Source organism: Onychomys torridus, chromosome 16 (assembly GCF_903995425.1).
Source record: "Onychomys torridus chromosome 16, mOncTor1.1, whole genome shotgun sequence".
NCBI lineage: Eukaryota > Metazoa > Chordata > Mammalia > Rodentia > Cricetidae > Onychomys > Onychomys torridus.
The window spans coordinates 43,014,000-43,033,716 of NC_050458.1; the positions used below are offsets into that span (position 1 = coordinate 43,014,000).

General features: G+C 53.5%; 1 protein-coding gene across 2 annotated transcripts in view; it reads right to left on the minus strand.

The window, feature by feature from the left end:
* The window catches only part of Myh9 (myosin heavy chain 9), an 85,461-nt gene that overhangs the window by 33,211 nt on the left and 32,533 nt on the right, over window positions 1-19,717 (minus strand). For both annotated transcript variants that reach the window (XM_036207789.1, XM_036207788.1), the window contains exons 3-5: window positions 16,297-16,453; window positions 4,333-4,360; window positions 3,441-3,534 (exon numbers count right to left, since the gene is read on the minus strand). In XM_036207789.1, the coding sequence (XP_036063682.1) occupies window positions 3,441-3,534; window positions 4,333-4,360; window positions 16,297-16,453 (279 nt within the window). The remainder of the gene's footprint in view (window positions 1-3,440; window positions 3,535-4,332; window positions 4,361-16,296; window positions 16,454-19,717) is intronic.

Sequence of the window (19,717 nt, forward strand, 5' to 3'; positions counted from 1 at the left end):
TCAGTAATTTTCACAAACCCTATTTCAACAAATCCTGGTGTCTGCTGGCTGCCCAGAGAAACCCTTGTGTGTCTCATCCCTGGACCTATGGTGCTTAGGAAGGCAGACAGCTGTCCTCTTTCACAGACTCAGGAGCGAGGTCGGGGAAGGAGGCATATTCTGCTCAAGGTTATCCAGCCACGGGTCGCCAAAGCTGGTGGTCAAACTCAAGTCTTCACCCTGACCACGGTCGGCCACTTCGACATCCCCTGGCCCTGCCACTGTCCTACAGGGGGAGTCTGCCCTGCCAGGCCAAATCAACTCTGCAAGCTTCATCAACCTCCTCAACCAGCCAGCAACAACCAAGCCAGGCTGAGGGCACTGGGCCCTGTTCCTCATAACAGTTAGACCTCTAGAGGGGAAAGAGCGCCACTCCCACCAGGCAGGATCGATGGTTTATCGGAAGGGCTGGAGAGTGGCCAGGCCTTTCCGGAAACAGCGGCCACATGAGAGCGATGAAAGGCAACCTGGCAGCGGTGCAGCAGGTCCCCCAGGAGAGTCAGTGATACCTCACCTGCCTTACAGCACAAACGCTGCGGACACAACCTGTCTGCTGGGCAACAGCCTTCCAGCGTACCTACCGCAGACACTACACGTCCGCGGGGCATCAGCAAGGTTCTGGAGTCCACCAGAGCCTAGAAGTGAACCAGACTAAGCCTCCTCCGCCTCCTCCACTTCCTCCCACCACCTTAGCCAATGCTCCTCCCTTCTGGGGAAGCTTCCATGGCCCAGTCAGGTAAGTGGGAGAGTCACTCTGCCTTACTCCTGAGAAGAAGGTCAGCAAGGCCAGGCCAAAGGGCAAGGATGGCCATGCCCTCAGACACAGCTCCACGTGTACACTTGGCACCAACAGTCACCCTCCCATAAGGCACCAGGCTCCGTCCCAAAAGCCTCGGGTGGGCCTGGTAGTCAGCCCACAGGCAACCCTCGCAGCCAAACTGGGACAGGCACTGCTCCCCACCCAGTAACGCTCCTAACAAAGCAGATGCCAGGCTGCCAAGATGGCTGGGCCACTCCTGTTCCCTCAGACTAAGTCGGCTTTGCCTGACTTAGAGGCAGAGCTCAGGCTTCTGTCCGGACCCACACACGGCTGCTGTGGAAAGTGGGAGCAGTGAGAGAGCCCATTCCCTGCTGCAGTGGTGACGACTGACCGACAGACAGAGTTTGCCCTATGGACATCTGACTGGGCACAGAAGAGACCGTGAAGGAAGTTTGCATAATATGAAATGATGTGCTGGCGTATGATCCTAAGTTTGGGATCACTAGTCCAGTTTTTGAAAAGCTTCCCTGGATGGTATTTCAGCCAGGGGGCTCCAAGTAGTACATTTAAAAAAACTGAGACGGGCAGGACCACTCCTCAGACTGCAGAAACCCACCCTGGCCTTCCTCTTAAGTAAGCTCAGCTCTGAAAACGCACAGAACTAGCCAAGGCTGCATGTCCTGTCTGATGGGCTTGGTTGTTTTGACTTTGTTTTCATGGGGTGCTGTGTGTGTGTGTGTGTGTGTGTGTGTGTGTGTGTGTGTGTGTGTTTTGTTTTGGGAGGTGTGAGCCAGTCACTGCAGGTAAGAGAGTTCTCTCCCAGACATACATGTCACAACAGGCCTACCATGGAGAAACTACCTAGCCAAATGTGGAGAAGATCCCAGTAGAGCTTCAGGGATGGTAAACAACTACACTGGTCAACGGTCTTAGCTGTGACTGGACACTAGAGGTGGCCAGTCACTCACTCAAGCTGGAGGTGGAGCCAGGCACAGAGTGCCTGCCACATATGGTGTCTTCATGGCCTTCCCCCCACTATCTCCAGAAGCCCCCCCAGTTATTTGTACGCCTGAGCCCTGTCTTCCCTCTGAAGTTGGATCCCAGGCATGAGGCACACGGGGCTCTTTTACTGCTCTCCAACTGGGGTCCTGTCTCCTGTCAGACTCCAGTGTCATCCTCCTAAGAATCAGTCACATACCACACATTCAATAAATAGCTGGGAAATAGATTTTACTCCAAATTCAGAGACGGAAAAAACACAGCCAGAGACCTCCTAACCTCCCAGATCTGTTTTTAAAATAGGCCTCCTATAAAAAATGGAAAATGGGGGGGAGGCTTGGGGGGGAGGAAACTTTATTAGTTTCTAAATATAATTCCTCACACCCCATGGAAAAAGTTTCAGAAAGCTTGGCATGTGGAGAGTTGTTTCTGGTCTGGTTCCAGAAGACAGTACAAGGATGCTGTATGGCTGCACCCCAGCTATGCATGCAGAGACACACCCCAACTTACTGGTGAACAGAGTGCATAGGACACCAGTCAAGTGAAGCTGGTGAGGGCAGGAGAGCACCCCTGATGGCCTGGGGGGTGGGGGGCATCACTGGTACTTAGACTTCTCAGGGCAGCCTAAGTGTATGAGGAGGGTAGGGGCTCCTCAGCCATGCTCAACACTAACCACTCCTTTCCCTAGGGAAGTCCAATCCGGGACCCCCCAGTATCTCTACCAGCTTGTGCCAGGAGATGAGGGGCCAGCCATCTGTAACCGGTGTGGACCACAGAGTGAGGAGCCCGTGGGACTCTGGGAAGGCAGGTGCATGCCCCGCCATGCCTGCACAGGGCACTACACGGGGCACAACTGGAACTCAGGCAGGTCTGGTGCTCTGAGGAAGGCCAGGTGATGAGGCTGACCCCGGTCGGGAACTGCCGCTTCAGAGTGCACCAGAGGCCTGTGTGCACCGCACCCAGCCCTCCTCCCGAGACAATCAGTGAGCCGAGCCTCTAAGGAAAGTTCTAGCTGCAGAAAGTGACAACGTGTGAAGTGAAAAGCTGCTCAGAAGAATGTACAGAATCCAAGGACACACGATGGCAGAACACGCATTCCCGGTGCAGAACGTGCAGTAAAACGTGCATCTCACCTAGCCAGGCCACTGCTGAGTTCCACCAAAATCCACCAAGGGAGGAGGGAAAAAAGGAAGTAAGATGACTTTCCAACTGTCCTTCCTCGGGGAGGGAGGCCTGTCCACCCAGAGGCATGGATTCCCACAACAGAACAAGGATCCAGGGATGTGAAGGCAGGTCACCCCAAGTCCTTCTGGCCTCCATTAACTTGAGAACCTTGTCCCGGGCTGTCTCTTCCAGCCTCAGAAGTGGTGTGCACGCAGCAATCAGCTGCCACACCAAGCGTTCCGCTAAGTAAATCCTGGGGTAGGTCCAGTTTTTATAGCAACTTGGAGAGTTGAGGCCAAGGATGGAATGGACCTGCTACCACCCAACCCCTCCTGAGACGGCTAAGCTGCTGTCTAGGGAAGTAGGGTGGGCCTCTGCTTCATTCCCAAGAGCATCCTCATTTAAAGTGAGGCCTCCGTTGTAAGCCCTCCTCCTTCACCACCCCCTGCCAAGGCCCAGCAGGGCACCAGGCACTCACCTGGTCCTTCTTGCTCTTGTGTGAGGATGCCACATGTGCCAGGTACTGGATGACTTTCTTGGTGTTCTCGGTCTTGCCTGCTCCAGACTCACCCCTGCCAAGAGAGTTGAGGGAGTCCTCAGTGAGGTATGTCCCAGTCTCCACCCTTCTTGCAGCGTGTGCTGCTGTCTACCACTCTGCCCGTCGGTGGGTACCCATGAGGGAGACAACAGGAGGAAAGGGGAACAGCAAACCAGATGTGAAGCTCTGGAATCTTCTCTCAATCTGTTTCCCATGGCCCACCAGAGGCCAGACAAAGGTCGATTCATAACCACTGCCTACCCTGGTCACTTGGCAGCCATCAGAGCCAAATGTTTGAGACATCAGGGGCAGGCAGCTGTTGACCTGGGAGCCAAAGTCACTTATATGTGTTCCCCTGAAATATCCCTGGGAGGCGGTTTCCTTATTAAGGAGGACAGTAGCCAGTATCAACCTAAATCAGATAAGGAGGGCCATTCCCAGCTGGAAGGCATGTGCCCTGCTCCAGCTTAGAGGCTCTGCTGGAGTTTGTGGTGGTCCTCTGCTGTCACCCACCCACCCACACCTGAGGACTGCTCCTTTGAGAAGGGCTGACACAAAAGCTCACTGGGACCACTGGACACAAGACACATAGCCCTGAATCCTGTCTCAGGGCAAGAGGAGGGACCTGAACTGGGAATGAGCCTATCAACCCCCTTTCAACAGGATAAAAGTATTCTTTCCCCCAAGAATAGTAAGAGCAGGGATGAGTTCATTCCCAAGCACCACAAATACAAATAGAGTGATAAACACACCCCACCCCATCCCCACACCCCCGCCACACACACACACACACACACACACACATACATACACACACTCAGAAAACACTTACGTGCACAGAATGGACTGGTCTTCCCGATCTGCAACAAAGAGGACATCAGGTTACCTTGGGTGCGAAAAAGAAACCTGCCCCTTCCCACCTCCATGAAGAGTTGCCAAGACAAGGAACAAAGACTTAAATGCTGCTCTGAAGGGACCTTCCAGGCCTCCGACCTGGGCTGACTATGGACATCCCTCGGAGGAGCATCTATAGTGTTGAAGTCCCAGAAAGCTGCCTGCCCCAAGTCCAGGCTGTACACACAGTGCCCATTCTATCCCATGAATATCAGGGGGGAAAATGCCCATGCCAGGTGCTCCCAACACTGCCCATATTTAAGCAAGGAATATTGTTTAAGGAGCCAGAAACCAGAGCAGGCAGCATGACAAAGCCTAGCTGACAATGGAACAGTTCTGGTCCGGGACACTGCCTCACAGAGACAATGAAGAGCCTTCTCTGAGCCCCACTTGCTCCTCCATGTGGGGCAGCACATATGCGAAGGACACATGCGAACCCGCCAGCACGGTGCTCGGCTCACACAAGGCACATAATGATGACAGGATGGAAGGAGCCAGCGATGAATGACAGCTTCGGATGGTGTCTGTGGCGGCCTGCTCTCTACACCAGCGGCAGGAACTTCCAACAGCCCCCCTAGCTTCATGAACCAGTCAGCAAGGAGCGATGTGAGTGTTCCTCTGTGCATGTGGGAACAACTGCACTCTGAAAGCTAAGGGACAGTGCCCTGCGCTCTGGAAGCTAAGCTGGATGGTCACAGTCCAGGACAATCTGCTGAGCCAGGTGGGTGCCGAGTATCCCACTCCCAACCCTATATATAGTCAAAGCGGGTGAAGCCAACATCATGCTATTCGGTAACATCTGAACTACGATGAGGTACCTGAATATGGATCTCCACAGTCCAAGGTATACTGGCTACCCACTCCCTCTGTGATGATTTTGATAAGTCTACCACATAAAACAGAGCTGATACTGACCCTGTGAGTACAGTAAACTCCTGCAGGGCCCCGATCATCTCTGTGATAGGGCAGCGGTGGCAGAGCGGGGAGCAAGAGAGCCAATCAGGGGGCACTGGTGGCTGCCAGCAGAACCAGCACTGCCAGACAGTAGGTGCTAGCCATTCATGAAGGGCACTTCTGGCTCTTGCTCGGACTCGGGGCCCCATGTGACAAGGTTCTGGGAGAACGACTCATGGCCTTCTGTGTGCATGGCCTCAGGACATGGAACTAGCCATCCAACACCAGGCTGACCAGGCAGATGGCCTGCCCTCCTGTAGGCGAGCTTTCTGGCTGGCCCAGGCTCCAGAGCGTATAGGGCTGAGTACACAGTGCCACATCCTCACTCTATCAACTAGCTGGGCAGGAGGAAGGCTGGACTCCCAAGACAGGAAGCCGGAAAAGGAAGCCTCACATCCTGTAGGGGGGCAGCAGCTGTCCATCCTAATCTCAAGAAATGGCCACCAGGCCAGGCGCTTGGATGCCGAGGCAGAACTACATAGTTGAGACAAACCAGAAGATGAGAAAGAAGAAACTGCCTTGGAGTGGGAGTACGGGGGAGCTCCTTCACTCCCGCTCACACCAACCCTATCATCCCACCTCCCTGAGAACTACTCAGGGAGAAGGCAAGAAGGGGGCGCTCAACCTTCCCCCGCCTTGCCCTGTGTTCTTCAAGGCTGCCAGACAAGGACTGAGTCAGAGCAGAGCCTGGGTAAGGCAGGCAGGGACACAGGAAAAAGCAGGAGGTGGCTGTTTTCACCCTTCCTCCCCAACAGCAGTGTGGCCCCTGAGGCTGGAGCAAGCATGTCTGTCATCCCAGGCTCTGCCCTCCCCCAGCAGCTCCCTGAGGTCGGCCCCAGCTGTGGCTGGCCCAGCTGTGGCTGCAGGCGGGCATGTTTAGTCACCGCCCCAGAGCAGGCAAGAATGTACCTGCGTGTGCTGGCGAAGCATGAGCAGAAAAGGCCTGGTGCTACCATAAAAGGAAACATTCTCCGTTCCTTCAGAAGGAAGTGTTTCCCAGGGCTGTCCAGGCCCAGACCCTGGATGACTGGAATTCCTCTAACTGTGTGAGGAGGAGTCAGAGACGTCAGTCACTACTGAGCAGGAAGCAGGGTGGCCAACACACATGCACACATGGACACACATGCACAGAAACAGAGGCACTTGGGCAGCTGTGTTCAGTCCTATATGCACACAGAAGCACACCTGCATACACACAGGTGTGTGCCCTGGTGCACACGAATGTAAAGCAGGAACGTAGGAGTGCATGGAGCAGCACACACTCAGATACTTGTGTGCAAACAGATTCATTGAGTGCCCGCGGCAGTACAGAGACACTTGTGTGTAAATAGATCCACAGCACATGTATGCACTTCTGTACATGCATATACACAGAGGCCTGCACACACTCCAAAAGCTTAACCCTTGGAGCCAGACTCAACACAGAAGTTCAGCCTACCCACACCCTCAGCTCTTCCCCCTTGCCCTCTCCCTCTCCACTTGCAGAGGCTGTTTCTGCCAGAACAGGACAAACACGAGTTCAAAGGAATCCCAGCCTGCTTTGCCAGACTCTGCTGAGCCAGGGCTTTCACAAAGAAGACCTGCCCAGAGAGACCCCCTCCTCCCTTCGGGTGAGCGCCCCCCACACACACCTATCACAGTAGAGCCACCTGCTTAGACTGACTCACACATAGCCGCACAGTCCTTACAACCCTTTCTGGAAGCTTCCTCTTGACCTCCTGGGTAGCCAAAGGAAACCCTCTCCAGTCAGGTAAGAGGAGGTAGCTGCCTGCTCTGTCTAGCTTGTTCCACAGCAGCTTGTTTGAGATTTGCCCCTGAGCTCAGAGCGTCCCTTACAGATAATGGCATAAATTCCCAGCAAGTGGCGGGCTCTTGGCCTGAGCCAGCCCACACTGCTGCCTGCCGTCCTGTGTGTTCTAGCAGGGACTCTCCTTGGCATTCACGCCAGCAGCCTCGCCTCGCACTGCCCTCTCAGCGGCTGAGGACACTCCGAAGTCGGCTGAACGGCCAAAGAGCTTATCTGAGATGGGCTTCTGCCATCTTTCTTCCGCCCTGCCACCCGGGACCCCACCTCATCCCGGGCCCCACCTCAGAGGATGTGGGCTGAGGCAGCGCTGTGAGTCTCGGCCATGGTTTCCAGAACTCTCACAGCTGCAGCCTTCCCTCAGTCAGAATCTTAACAAAGCCCTGAGCAGCAGACAGCGGCCAGCAGCACTGGCCATACCCCCAGAGCAGAGAGAAAGGAAGCCATTAGCTGTGCCCTTGGAGCCCTCGGCCCTCTCCTTGACCTCTGGGAATGAACAGGGTCTTCTCTGAAGACCTGCAGAGATAAATGCTTGAGGCCACTCGGGATGCTGTCCTTAACCGCCCCTACATACACCCCTTCTCCAAGCTCCTAAAAGAGCCTTCCAGAACCACAAGAAAGGCTCTCGTGAGTGAAACACTCAGCAGTCAGGCTCTCCCGCCCCTGAGCTGACTTTTAAACTCAGAAGCGGAGTCCGAGGAATGAGGTCACTGAGCTGGTGTAGCCACCCTGAGCGGACAGGTTTCTAACTAACTTAGAAAAATGCCTGAGGCCTGGCTGCAGGTGTTTCATCCCCGGTATTTGGATTCTGGTACACATGGGGGGAGGGGGCGCTCATACTATGGCTCACTTCCTCTGTGAGAGGAGCTATGGCTGATTCTTGTCCATAAAAGGCCGTGAGGCTGGAGACTACTAGCACAGTGGTGACATCAGCCAGACAGGAAGTACAGGAGGAAGGGTGCAGGCGGCTACCAGAACTGACTCATGGCGGCTCCGAAAGTGTACCTCCCAGGAGGAACTGTCAAAAGGCTATAGCTGGGTGAGTGCCCTGCCTGAGGAACCCCATCCCCAGGTCCACTGGGTTCTCTGGGGCTGAGAAGCAGATACAGTCAAGGTAGGCCAATAGTGGACGCCAACGGAGTAGGCAACGTGCCCACCTGAGTCATGACAAGCAGCACCGCTCCAAATGTGCTCTGGAGAAGATTACACAGCGGAACTGAGGGTGGCTTACTGGGTGCAGACTGTGTGAGCAAGGTGACTTCTGCACTGGGTCACCCTCCCTGGGCAGACACTCAAACTCCACAGTCATGTCTCTGGACACCATCTGGGTGTCAGGAAGTCAAAACACAAAGGATTGTGCAAAGCATATAAAATGTGGGGGTTCCAGTTCAAAGCAAGAAGTGGAAAGGCCTTAGTGTGGCCTGGAGATAAGACCTCAGATCCTGAGGAGCCTGGTGATTTGACTCAAGCAGGTCTTGGTCCCAGTAAAAGCACCTACAGGCTGGGTTCAAGCTCGAGGCAGAGGCCAGAGCCATGCGTGATGAGAGAGAACCTTTGGAGCGACTCTGATGTCTCCCCAGGCAGCCCAATCACAGCCTGCATGACAAGCACTTGGGAAGCAGACAGAAAGAAAGGTGAGAAAAAAGGAGTGAAAACCACTTCCTACTTATTAGCAGAGGCTGCAGACAGGCGGGAACAGAGGTCTTCTAGCAGTCTCTACAAGGCAGCCCTTTAAGAAGGAAACACCCCCCCACCCCCAGTCCAGAACACACATTTAGTTGCTCACTCAGCAGCAATCCGTGCCAGAGACAGATACACTTGGCCTCATGACCTGTGCTCCCCAGGAAGACCTGCTCCAAGAAGCCTGGGCCCTGGGTGCAAAGGGCAGGAGTCAGGCAGCCCCCTGTCAGGCCCTGGACGATCAGGACCTTCACTGTGCTAAAAGTGAGACCCCAACAAGCCCTCTCTTGGCCAGATGAACCAGCAAATCCCAGGTGCACAAGCAGACGAGTTCCACTTCTCTGCCTACAAGGCCGAGAGAAAATGTTCTTGACTGGCAGGCAGCTCACCTGGCACAGGTGCCTCCAACAGGTTAGTCAGGTTGGAAATCCAAAACCACCTGAGTGCCCACTGCCCACGGCAAATGCCTTCAGGAAGCACCCTGGCCAGCTCTGCCTTGCTCAGAGGAAAGGGGGGCCTTGCTGGATGCTGGACAGAGGGTGAGGAGCCACGGAGGATGGTTCTGCAGAGCTGTGCTCTTGGGGAAGGAGCAAAAGGACAGAAGCAAAGTAGGACAGATGGACACCAGATAGACACAGCCAGGCAAGGCTCAAGGAGAGCTGATCCCCAAAGGATGACCACGACCTGCCCCTGGATAAGCTCAGGAACATCAGTGAGGAGAGCAACAGTCTGAGGCGGCTCTTGAAGACGCCCTGGCCTCGTAGCCTTGCCAGTCTAGCAAGAGGTATGCTGGAGGCCGCCAGGGAAGAGCATGCCACAGGAGGACAGCTGCACACCCTTCTCCTTTCAGCTTGGGCCTTGGCACTACTGTATTTCTGGACCAGCTGAAGGTGGACAGACAAGACTAGGAACATGGGTGACTCCCTGACCCCTAAGCTATACTGTCTGAATGCTAAAAACATTAGGTCCTTAGGAGTCAATACTGAGCCAGTAGCCCGGGGGTCAAGATTACAGGAACTTCACGTGTGCAGGCTGCCCACTTGTTTCTCTCTCTCTGGCTTTGGGAATTATTCTGTTCTCATCTGACGGCTCCGCTCCAGAAAGGCAACGGGGAAGGAAAGTGTCTGTTCTCTGAACACGGACTGTCTGGTCCTGGCACGCCAGGCCACAGCCCCACTGCCGTCTCTGCCAGGACACGGGAGAGCAGGACACACACGGGTACAGCAATACTGACGGCAAGCAAACACGCTCTGCCCACTGGACTTTACAGGTGGCCTTTTTAAAGTGGGTTTTGCCTGTATGTGTGTCTATGTGCCTGGTGTCCTCTGAGGCCAAAGAGGGCATTAAACCCCCTAAAACTGGAGTTACTGACATTTATGAGCCACCACGTGGATGCTGGGGACTCAACCCTGGCCCTGTAGAAGAGCAGCCATTGCTCCTAACCACTGAACCATCTCTCCAGCCCCCAACAGGTAGACTTTTTCTATTTGTCTTTTTTGAGGGGGTGAGGGTGGATGGATTAACAAAACCACGGGGTCAAGGTTCCAACTGTTCTCAGAGTAGCTTTGCTGGCCCAGATCAAGGCATGGGGGAGGGAACCACTGTGGAGCTGGATGGAAACCATAAAGCTGAGTTGTGAGAAAGGATCTAGGTTCTCTTGGGCCAGGGATTCAGCTCAGCAGATCACCTGACTCACAAGCCACCTACTGGGTTCAATCCCTAGCACACAAAAAAGAAAAGAAACCAAAAGAAAGGACCGACAGAACATGCACTCCTCTTGAGAACTAAGAGCCTAGATGTAAGAACAATACAACTGAGGAGATTGTAATGAGGTAGCTCACTCCAGGAGCAGACCTGCCTGCCATCCAGGGAGCAGCCTCCTAGCCCCAGAACTGCGGGAGAAGTAGGTGGAAGGCTGTGTGTCTCAGTGCCTCTATTGGCCCACCAGCAATAGCGCGAGCGCGCGCGCACACGCGTGTGCGCACACACACACACACACACACACACACACACACACAAGGAACAAAGTGGCATCCTCCTAGAAGACCCACCCAAGGCCTTACTGCTACAAGGCTGAAGCCCCTCTGGAGATAGTGAAGTCAGTCTATGCCCGTGGCTCTGAGACTGAGACGCTCTGGGGGAAGGAAGTACCTGCTCATTTGCTAGGCTGGGGTGGGGGAGGGGTCAGGACTGGGCACTGGGAAGGTCCCATGCAGGCTGTGTATCCAGTCTCCTACTGGCCCTTCTCCAGGTACCTGCTGCACAGATCAGCACTGCCCTGCAGCCACTCCTGCAGCTCTTGAGCTTGGCCATGTTAGCTGCATCAAGGTGAGAGGCAGAGAAAAACCAAAGACCCTATCATGGTATATTGCTGCACCATAGCCAAGCCAATTAGCAAGTGAAAGGGCCAGACTCCTACTCTATCTGCTCCAAACTCCATATTCTTCCCAGACACAGCTCTCAAGCCGTGTTCACAAGGCTTCCTTCTCACCACAGCTAAGGCTGACTGGCCCAGCAGACCCTTGGCTGTAGCCTACAAAGTGCTAACTCGTTTTGTAACCCCAAGCCTACCCACCCCAGCAGCCCTCAAAGTTCCAGGGCATACCACCTCTGTGTGGGCCCCTCACTGACAGAGGAGCTGGGGCATCTGGAACTTCTGGGTAGCAGTCAGCAACCCTCTGGGCAGGACCTGTATCTGCAGGAGTAGATAGATAAGTCCACAGCACACAGGAGACACATGGCTAGCCCTGGGCAAGGACCAAGTCACACAGACACGGGGCATGGCCCTCTTCAGGGAAGCCACACTGCCTCCTGAAGCACACGGTGAGGCACAGGGCTGGCTCCACACCTCCCCAGCAGACAGTGAGGCCTTTGTGTGAGGAGGCTGGCCAGCATCAGGACTCCTGGCCGGCACATTCCTGCTTAAGTGGAGTCATCACATCTGTGGCTTCCCGCTGCTCCAGCTCCAAAGCTGCCACTCAAGTCCTAAAATACTCTCTCCTGCCTCTGATGAGCTGAGGGCTTTTCCTCAAGAAGACCCTGGAACCACAGGACAGATACAGATACACCCCCACCTAACCGCTAGGCTGGGAAGAATTCCTTCAAGGACTAGCCCGGAAAGAAGAGCAGTAACAGCAGCCGTGCCCTCCTGGTCAGAGAGAAGAGACCCCCAGTTCCCATCACATCAGCTAATGCACCGGAGCCCATCCCTTCACCTGTGTGTGAGCCTGGGGGACCATGCCTGGATGGGACGGTGGCACACAAATCTCACTGTCAACTCTTTACTCAGCAAGGTCAGACAACCACCAAGAGGAACGTGCTCATCCACTGGGCACTGGAGTGACTGCTGGTGACCAACCACTCCCAGGGCAGCTTCTGCAGAGAAGCCAAGGAGGGCTGGAGAGAAAGAACCTTACACTGTTGCTACCACACAGTGCAGGGGCAGGCCTGCATTGCAAGCCAACTCTGCTGCCTCCCTGAGGGTGAGCCAGACCTGGCTCAGTGCTATTAACCATAGTTTTCTTTTCTACCTGCCTTGAGATAACGGAGCTCAGATTCTCTCACTGACCAGATGAACACTCACTCTTACCAACAAGGGCCCCAGAAAAGGCCAATTTCCTGTACCTGCCCTGGGGGGCACCTGCACCCTACAAGCTGGGGGCGGCAACACAAGTTCACACCCTCCCCTGGTTCCTAAGGCTGAAATGCCTCTTAACAGCCACGATGGCGAAAATAAAACAAACGGAGAGCCATGGCTAGAGAGGGGATGAGCCGACCAGCCAACACAACTCTAATTAAATCCAAGACTGGAGATTCAAACAACAAACAGAACTGTGCAGGCACGTCTGGGCTGCACCATAACCACTTATTAACATAGACCAGCCAGGTTTCCCATGGTCTCTACCTCCACAGTGCCTTTCCCTGCCATACCAACCTCAGCAGCCACAACTTCCTTGAACTCCAAGACACCCGACACCTGTTGCCACTGTGCTGGCACCAGGTATCAGCAGCAGCAGCAGCAGCAGCAGCAGCTTGCCTTGTGCATCTGTGGCCCCGGATCTGTCCAAAAACATGTCTTTTCTATCCATCTGGATGGCCAGGGCCTCCAGGAACAGGATGACCCTTTTGGTATCCTGGCATTTTCTATCACCTGTTTGTGTGGCCTAAGCCAGACACCGTACACTCCAATGCCCTATCCTGTGCCCACAGCAGACAATACTAATCTATCCCAGAGTTCTTTGAGATTGTGTTTCAAATCCTTGACAGTACAGGGTCCACCCAACTGTTGATTAACCAGAGTAAAATCAATCTATAAAGTCGAGTCTAGGGATTTTCAACTGGGGACAATTTTGTACATCAAGGAACATCTAATGAAGTGGCTGGGGATATTTTTTGTTACAAGTAGAGAGAATGAAAAGAGGCCAGGATACTACTATGCATCCCACAGTATCCCAAATGTCATATTTGAGAAAGCCTGGCTTAGTCTAACAAATATGTAAAGTAGCTTATAATCTACCATCCAAACCAGGAAGAAACTGAAAGAGCCACCGGCAGTAACCAAGACTGTATCGGCAAACCCCAGCACCAAAGGGTTCAGACAAGGAAGGAGGGGTCAAAACGCTTGTCTCATAAAAGTCCCCAGAAAAAGCCACCAACTACCCTATTTGGCAGAATAAATGCTAGTATGTCCCAAGCCACAGCCAACTCAGGAAGGAAATTTTTGTCTAGTTCTTGGGGGAGGGGAGGCAGAAGAGGAACTATCTGGCCATACCTTTTCAGACTGGGTGGGGGTGGGAGAGGGCCATGACAAAGCAAACCTGCCCCCTCCCTCAAAAAGGCTCCACCCCAAAACAGGGAGTAACAGGCTTCAACAGTCTGAAGACCAAGGTTCCACCTACAATACCTGGCTTAGGGCAAGAAGCCAGGGTTCCTTTTGGAAACACTCTCAACTAGTGACCTAGGGTGTCACAGGCACCCTCATGCCCCTAGAACAAGACACCTACTGCTAAAGGCCCTGTGGGCCCACTGTGTACAACAAGAAGGAACTTTTCAACAGCTCAGAATGTGCTCAGTAGGTCTACTTAGGGGCTAAAGAGTTCCAGCAAGCCCAAAGCAAAACCGGAAGCGTAGTGGGGGCTGTGGGTGAGAGAACGGGGGGCCGAGCACTGCACAGACATCCCTGAAGCAGTGCAGGGCTTGTAGGTCCCCACACTGACGAGCATTCCCTCCAGCTGGTCCCTCAGCTCCTTCCCTGCAGAGGCTATGTTACCCTCTGGCTGCTAAGGACAAGACACGTTATTTTATCTCTGTCGTATAACCATTTCCAATCTATGTGACCTTCAGAAATCCTCCCCCCAACTTCCTTCTTGTGTGAAAGAAAGCTGGTTAGCTCTCTTGGGAAAGCGCCCACAGGTTATCTGATGAGAGTCTAAGGCTCCACTCCAATGACTGGCTGTGGAACCACTCTCCACCGCTCGCTCTCCCGTGACCGCCTGGAAGATTGCAGCTTACATCCTGATGGAGAATGAGAACATGCCCCACTCAGGAAGACCCCAAGTGCACTTCTCAAACTGCGCCACTGGAGAGCCAAGGAAAAGTGACTCATAACCTCAAGAGACAGGGACTCAGACTCCTCTGGAATCTCACAAAATGTTCTCCCACCAGACTGCTCTCATTAGCACTCACTCACTTTCAAACAGACATCCTCCTTTAAAACCAAAGGGCCACTTCCACAAGGAATCCTGAGAGGTGTGAACATAAGCCAAAGGCTAGGCCAAACTTGCACATCCTGCCTAATTAATAACCTGACCGGGAAATACCTTGTGCACAGCACTGGGGCAGAGTAAAGGGTGCACACTGATATTTTAAACCACGAAACCCAGGCAAAGCCAATGAGGGGCATCACCACCGCCACCCAGATGGACTGCAGGACTTAAAGAACAAAGAAACCACTATCAAAACAAGACGGCCATACCGTTTGGGAGCCGGGCCTGAGTTAGGATTGCAAGTGCCAGGGACTTGTCAAGGCTCTAAGATTATAAGGGCAGTCCGGCCCTAGTCCATACCGAGGAGAGACATGAAAGTTTAAAATGCAAAAGCAAAGCACTGCCAGGCTCTGGTGCAAAGCTGGTATGAGTCTTCTCCCTGCGGGGCAGAGGGCTCCAGAGAGGAGCAGTGATGTACCAAGCGCTATGTGCCGGTGAAGCAAGTGTGGCGTTCTGAAGCAGAAAGACCTGCTGGAGAAATGCATGAAGGTTCTCTATGTGTCTAACTCTAAGATCTGCAGTCTAGAAAAGTGGTCACCTGACAGGTAGAGTCTCTGACAGAACAGAGGTTAAGAGGCCAACGGTACAGACAAGGAGTTGCAAAGCCAGACCTAAGGCCAGAGGGTGAGGGTGGGAAGAAAACCCGATCAGAAACAGTAGCAGAAAGAACACCTACAGAGTAGGCTGAAGCCAGGCATAGAGACGCGCAAGGCAGGAAGACTCTGAGTTCAAGACCATCCTGAGCTACATAGGGAGGCACCGTCTCAGAATCCAAAAAACAAACAAAATGAAAGTGTTGGCTGAGTTGGGAAGAGGGGTGAGGACAGGAAAGAGTGTGACAAGCCTGGGCTGTAGGCTTCTAGTAGCAATGTGGGGACAGACTGCCTGGCAGTGATCGGGGACAGTACCAGTGCGTAGCCAGACACTGAAGGCAGAGACCACTCCAGGGGTTGAATGAAAGGCCCGGGCTGGGGCTGAGCCTAAAAGGCTTCCGTACCCACAGGCAGAAGCAAGAGAGCCATGGAGACAGCCAAGTACCCGGGGAGGAGGAGTCAAAGGGAGCAGAGACACCTGAAGGAAAGACTGCCCCACACCAGAACAGGGAAGACAGTAGGAACTCAGAAGTACAGAGGCAATGGGTGACTTGTCAGTCAGTCTAGCCAGGAAGTGGCCAAGGGGTGTGGTCAGGACGACAAGGAATTAGTGAACAAACATCCTCCCAAAGCTGTGCCAGGACAGAGGACACAGGCAAGTGGAGGGGAGCAGGCAGCAGGTGAGACTTCACATCTGCTCTCTAAAAGGGGAATGCACAACAGTGTATGCACTGTCTGCAAGGAACACAAAGAGAAAACACGGGGTAAAATGAGGAACTCATAGAAGGACCTAGAACAGATCCAAAAACTGATGTGGGCAACTCTTAGAAACAATTGGATTGGGAAAACAATCAGGAAGTGTACCTTTAAAGTTTCTAGAACAGTCTGTCAACACACAAATGTGTCCTTTAGATAGCCATTGGCCCTGGCTCTTATATGATGATACACTGGCCTCTATGATGCACTGCCCATCACCAGTCACTAGAGCAATGTGACACTAAATGTGGATCAGCTCCTGCAAGTGTCTTGACATGACAGACATGACAGGCAGGCATGGAACCCCTAGAAAGGCCAGGCAGGAACCTCAGTGCCCCCAAAGCACTCACCCTGCATCATGCTTCTGTAGGCGGTGTCTGTGATGGCGTAGATGTGGGGCGGCATCTCGTGCCTCTTCTTGCCCTTGTACATGTCCACAATCTCCTCTGAGTAGATGGGCAGGTTCTTGTAAGGGTTGATGACCACACAGAACAGGCCTGAGTAGGTCTACAGAAAGCAACAGAAAGCAATGGTTTAGAAAGTCTGAGTCACAACAACAGCACTCAACCCTTGTGTGGCTGGGCGTCCACTGTTTCCAAGACCACAACTCCGCCTGGGGAGAAAGTGCTCTCTGGTGTCCCTACAACTGCTGCTGCTGAGGGCATCAGCACTCCTCAACACAGGTGGCTGCAGGCTTTGTATGCTGACAAGTGTGCATCAGACAAGGTCCACGTCAAAGTATACAGAAGTCGAGTTACAAAACTCAGATTCCAGCCAGGCATGGTGGTGCAGCCTTTAATCCCAGCACTCAGGAAGCAGAGGCAGGTGGATCTCTGAGCCCAGGCCAGCCTGGGCTACAGAGTGAGTTCCAGGACAGCACCGGTTACACAGAGAAACACTGCCTCGAAAAACCAAAGGCAAAACAAAAAACATCAGATCCTAGGACAATATGAGATCCGTCTGCCACTGTGAGAGATGCACAAAGATCAAGGATTCAACTGTATCTCAGAAAACTGCAAAGAAGCACAAGTAATTCTACACTGACACACACACGGTGCTCCACCCGAACCCTGGGAAAGCTCACCATAGATCCTCAATGGCTAAAAGCTAGCTCATGCCCTGCATTCCTGTGCCAATCTTTAAAAAACATAAGGGTCACTTTTGGGTCCTCTGAAAGCCTCTTCAAGGGGCAGAAACTCAAAACTGTCAATACCCTTAAGGCCAGACACCTACAATATACCCAATGTTCCAGGTCTGCTTTGACCTTTAAAAGCAAAACCCTGAGTTCAAATCCCAATTGAGATGCAGGAGACCCTTCTTCCTCCATTTCCCAATCTGTAGAAAGAGCATGGGAGGATGAGGAGTAGGAACTCACCGCTGTGGAGAGCTGCTGTTTGAGGCTGCTTCCTCTGGTGAGCTTACACAGCTTTTCCTCCATGTTTCTAGAGGAAATGCCCACAATGCCTTGTGACCAATTCTAATACATTCCCTGCTTATTTCAAACACACAGACGGTGGGCTCTTAACCAGCACATGAGATCTGTCCCTGCCAAGGGCATCCAGGGATGCTCAGTTTGGGGGACAAGGCTGTCTTCAAACACCAATAGCAATCTCAGGGGCTATCTTCTTGGGAAAATGATCCCCAGCTGGAGGGAAAGCTGGGGAGTGAGGTTCAGCACCCCAGGCTCCACACCAAAACTGCCCGTCTGCTAAGGGACAATCGAAGGTCACAAGGCATGAGAAGCCTCACTGGAAACAAACTCAGGAAGACCAGGGTCAACCTCCTTGGTCTGGAGGGCCAAGTCTCTGAACGTCCTTTGCTTTCCTCACTCCGTGCTCCCTGCATCTCCACTGTACACTTCATCCCGATCCAAGAGCAGCCCATCTGGGGAGCTGATCGTGGGATGCATCCAGTCCCTTCCACCCACGCGCTCTCTTTAGTAAACTGCAAGGCTCAACCCAGGGGTTCACGCAGAAGCCAGGCATGAAGACAGGGTTCTTCCCAGCACTGACCAAAGGTTCTCCTTGGAACTTCGAATGAGGGAGGCTGAGGACAATGCTCAGAGGACCCCACCACCCAGACACTGGTCAGCTGCTCTTCTGAGGGAACTGGTCTATACCCTAACCAGGAGCACTGGTCTGCACTGGGGAGAACAGCTGACCTGGACACTAACGAAGACTTCCTTCTTCCTAGGGAGCTGTGGGGTGGGACGGGGTTCCGTCATGTGTTCTCTTTCCCACTACTCTATTTTTTTTTTCTTTTTTCTTTTTTTTTTTTTTTGGCTTTTTTCGAGACAGGGTTTCTCTGTGTAGCTTTGCGCCTTCCCTGGAACTCACTTGGTAGCCCAGGCTGGCCTCGAACTCACAGAGATCCGCCTGGCTCTGCCTCCCGAGTGATGGGATTAAAGGTGTGCGCCACCACCGCCTGGCTCTGACTACTCTATTTTCAAGGGACGAGGGAGGTCAAAGCAAAGAAAACCAAATGTGGCACCAGCTTGGGTGCTGCCAAAGGAAGAAAGGAGCAAGGTCCTCTTGTGGTATCCTCTGTGTGAATGTCAGATGGCATTAGGTAGGGACCAGATAGAAGGCTAGACAATAGTGAGGTCATCCCAGGATCTTCCAACAATTGGACTTTGTCCTCAGCCTTGGAGAAAAAACCCTATATTATATCTCTAGGAACTCCAGCCCGATAAAAACCAAGGACACATGGTCCCACATATAGGGTGTGCCCCAAAGCCAGATGTTTGAAACAGCTGGCAGAAACAACAGAAGGGGACAGAGGGTCATTAGGACCATTCTCTTAGACAGCTGGGTGGGCAGATGACACTGTAGGGGGCTCTTAAGGACTCTGGGCTAACCCCCAAGCCAGGGACACTAGGTGGCTGAGCCCCAAGGAGGGGGCACGCAGCTCAGGTGGGAGGAAGGAGCACATTCAACGCTCATGGAAGCACAGACACTGAGCAAGTGGCTCTGCTCCCACACAGCCACACCAGGGAGCTGCTCCATTCACAGGCCACAGAGGCTCTTTGTGCCCAATCGCCCCCTGTCCCAGAGCCTCACTTCCCCCGAAGGAAAAGACAGAGCAGCTGTGGTGCAGAATTGGCCATGCCGCCCACAAGGCTTGGCAAATGCAGCATGAAGGAAGGTTCCTGGGGTCACAGTGTGGGACCTTGCTGCACATATACAGGCTGTGAGGGAGGCTGTACCCTGCCCAGCCAGCCACCAAAGGCTTTGATCGCCCCAGTTCTGCACCTGCCGGGTGGGATCTCCACTAGCAACTCCTAGTGATGCTACCTGGGGGATTGCTCTGTGGCAGGGAATCTACACAGGACAGCCAAGAAACCAAACCGAGAGCTGATGCCTGCCACCAGAGCTCTGGGCGGGGGGAGGGGGGGAGCTTGGCTTTTACACGCCACATCCACCTCCAGAATGAAGCCCTGCAAGTCACTCACAAGGGTGTGCCGCCTTACTACTGAATGACTCTGACAGCTAACATTGCCTGCGTGGGAAGGAAAGACCACTCGCAGCTGGCTAGAGGTGGCGAGCCTGTTTCTCACCCAGGGGCTCAGTTAAATGACCGGGAGCAGACCAAGTAGAGAACTCAGACTGAAAGAGAGGACCTGGTGCAAGCTGAGAGCCCCCCGGAAGCTTGACGGACAGAGGGAGTGAGGCTCCGCAGCACCACGTGACAGAGCAGGGGGCAGACTGGCACAGCAGAGTGAATGGGACATCAACAACAAATCCTGCTAAGAGCGCCCTACCCCTCAGACAA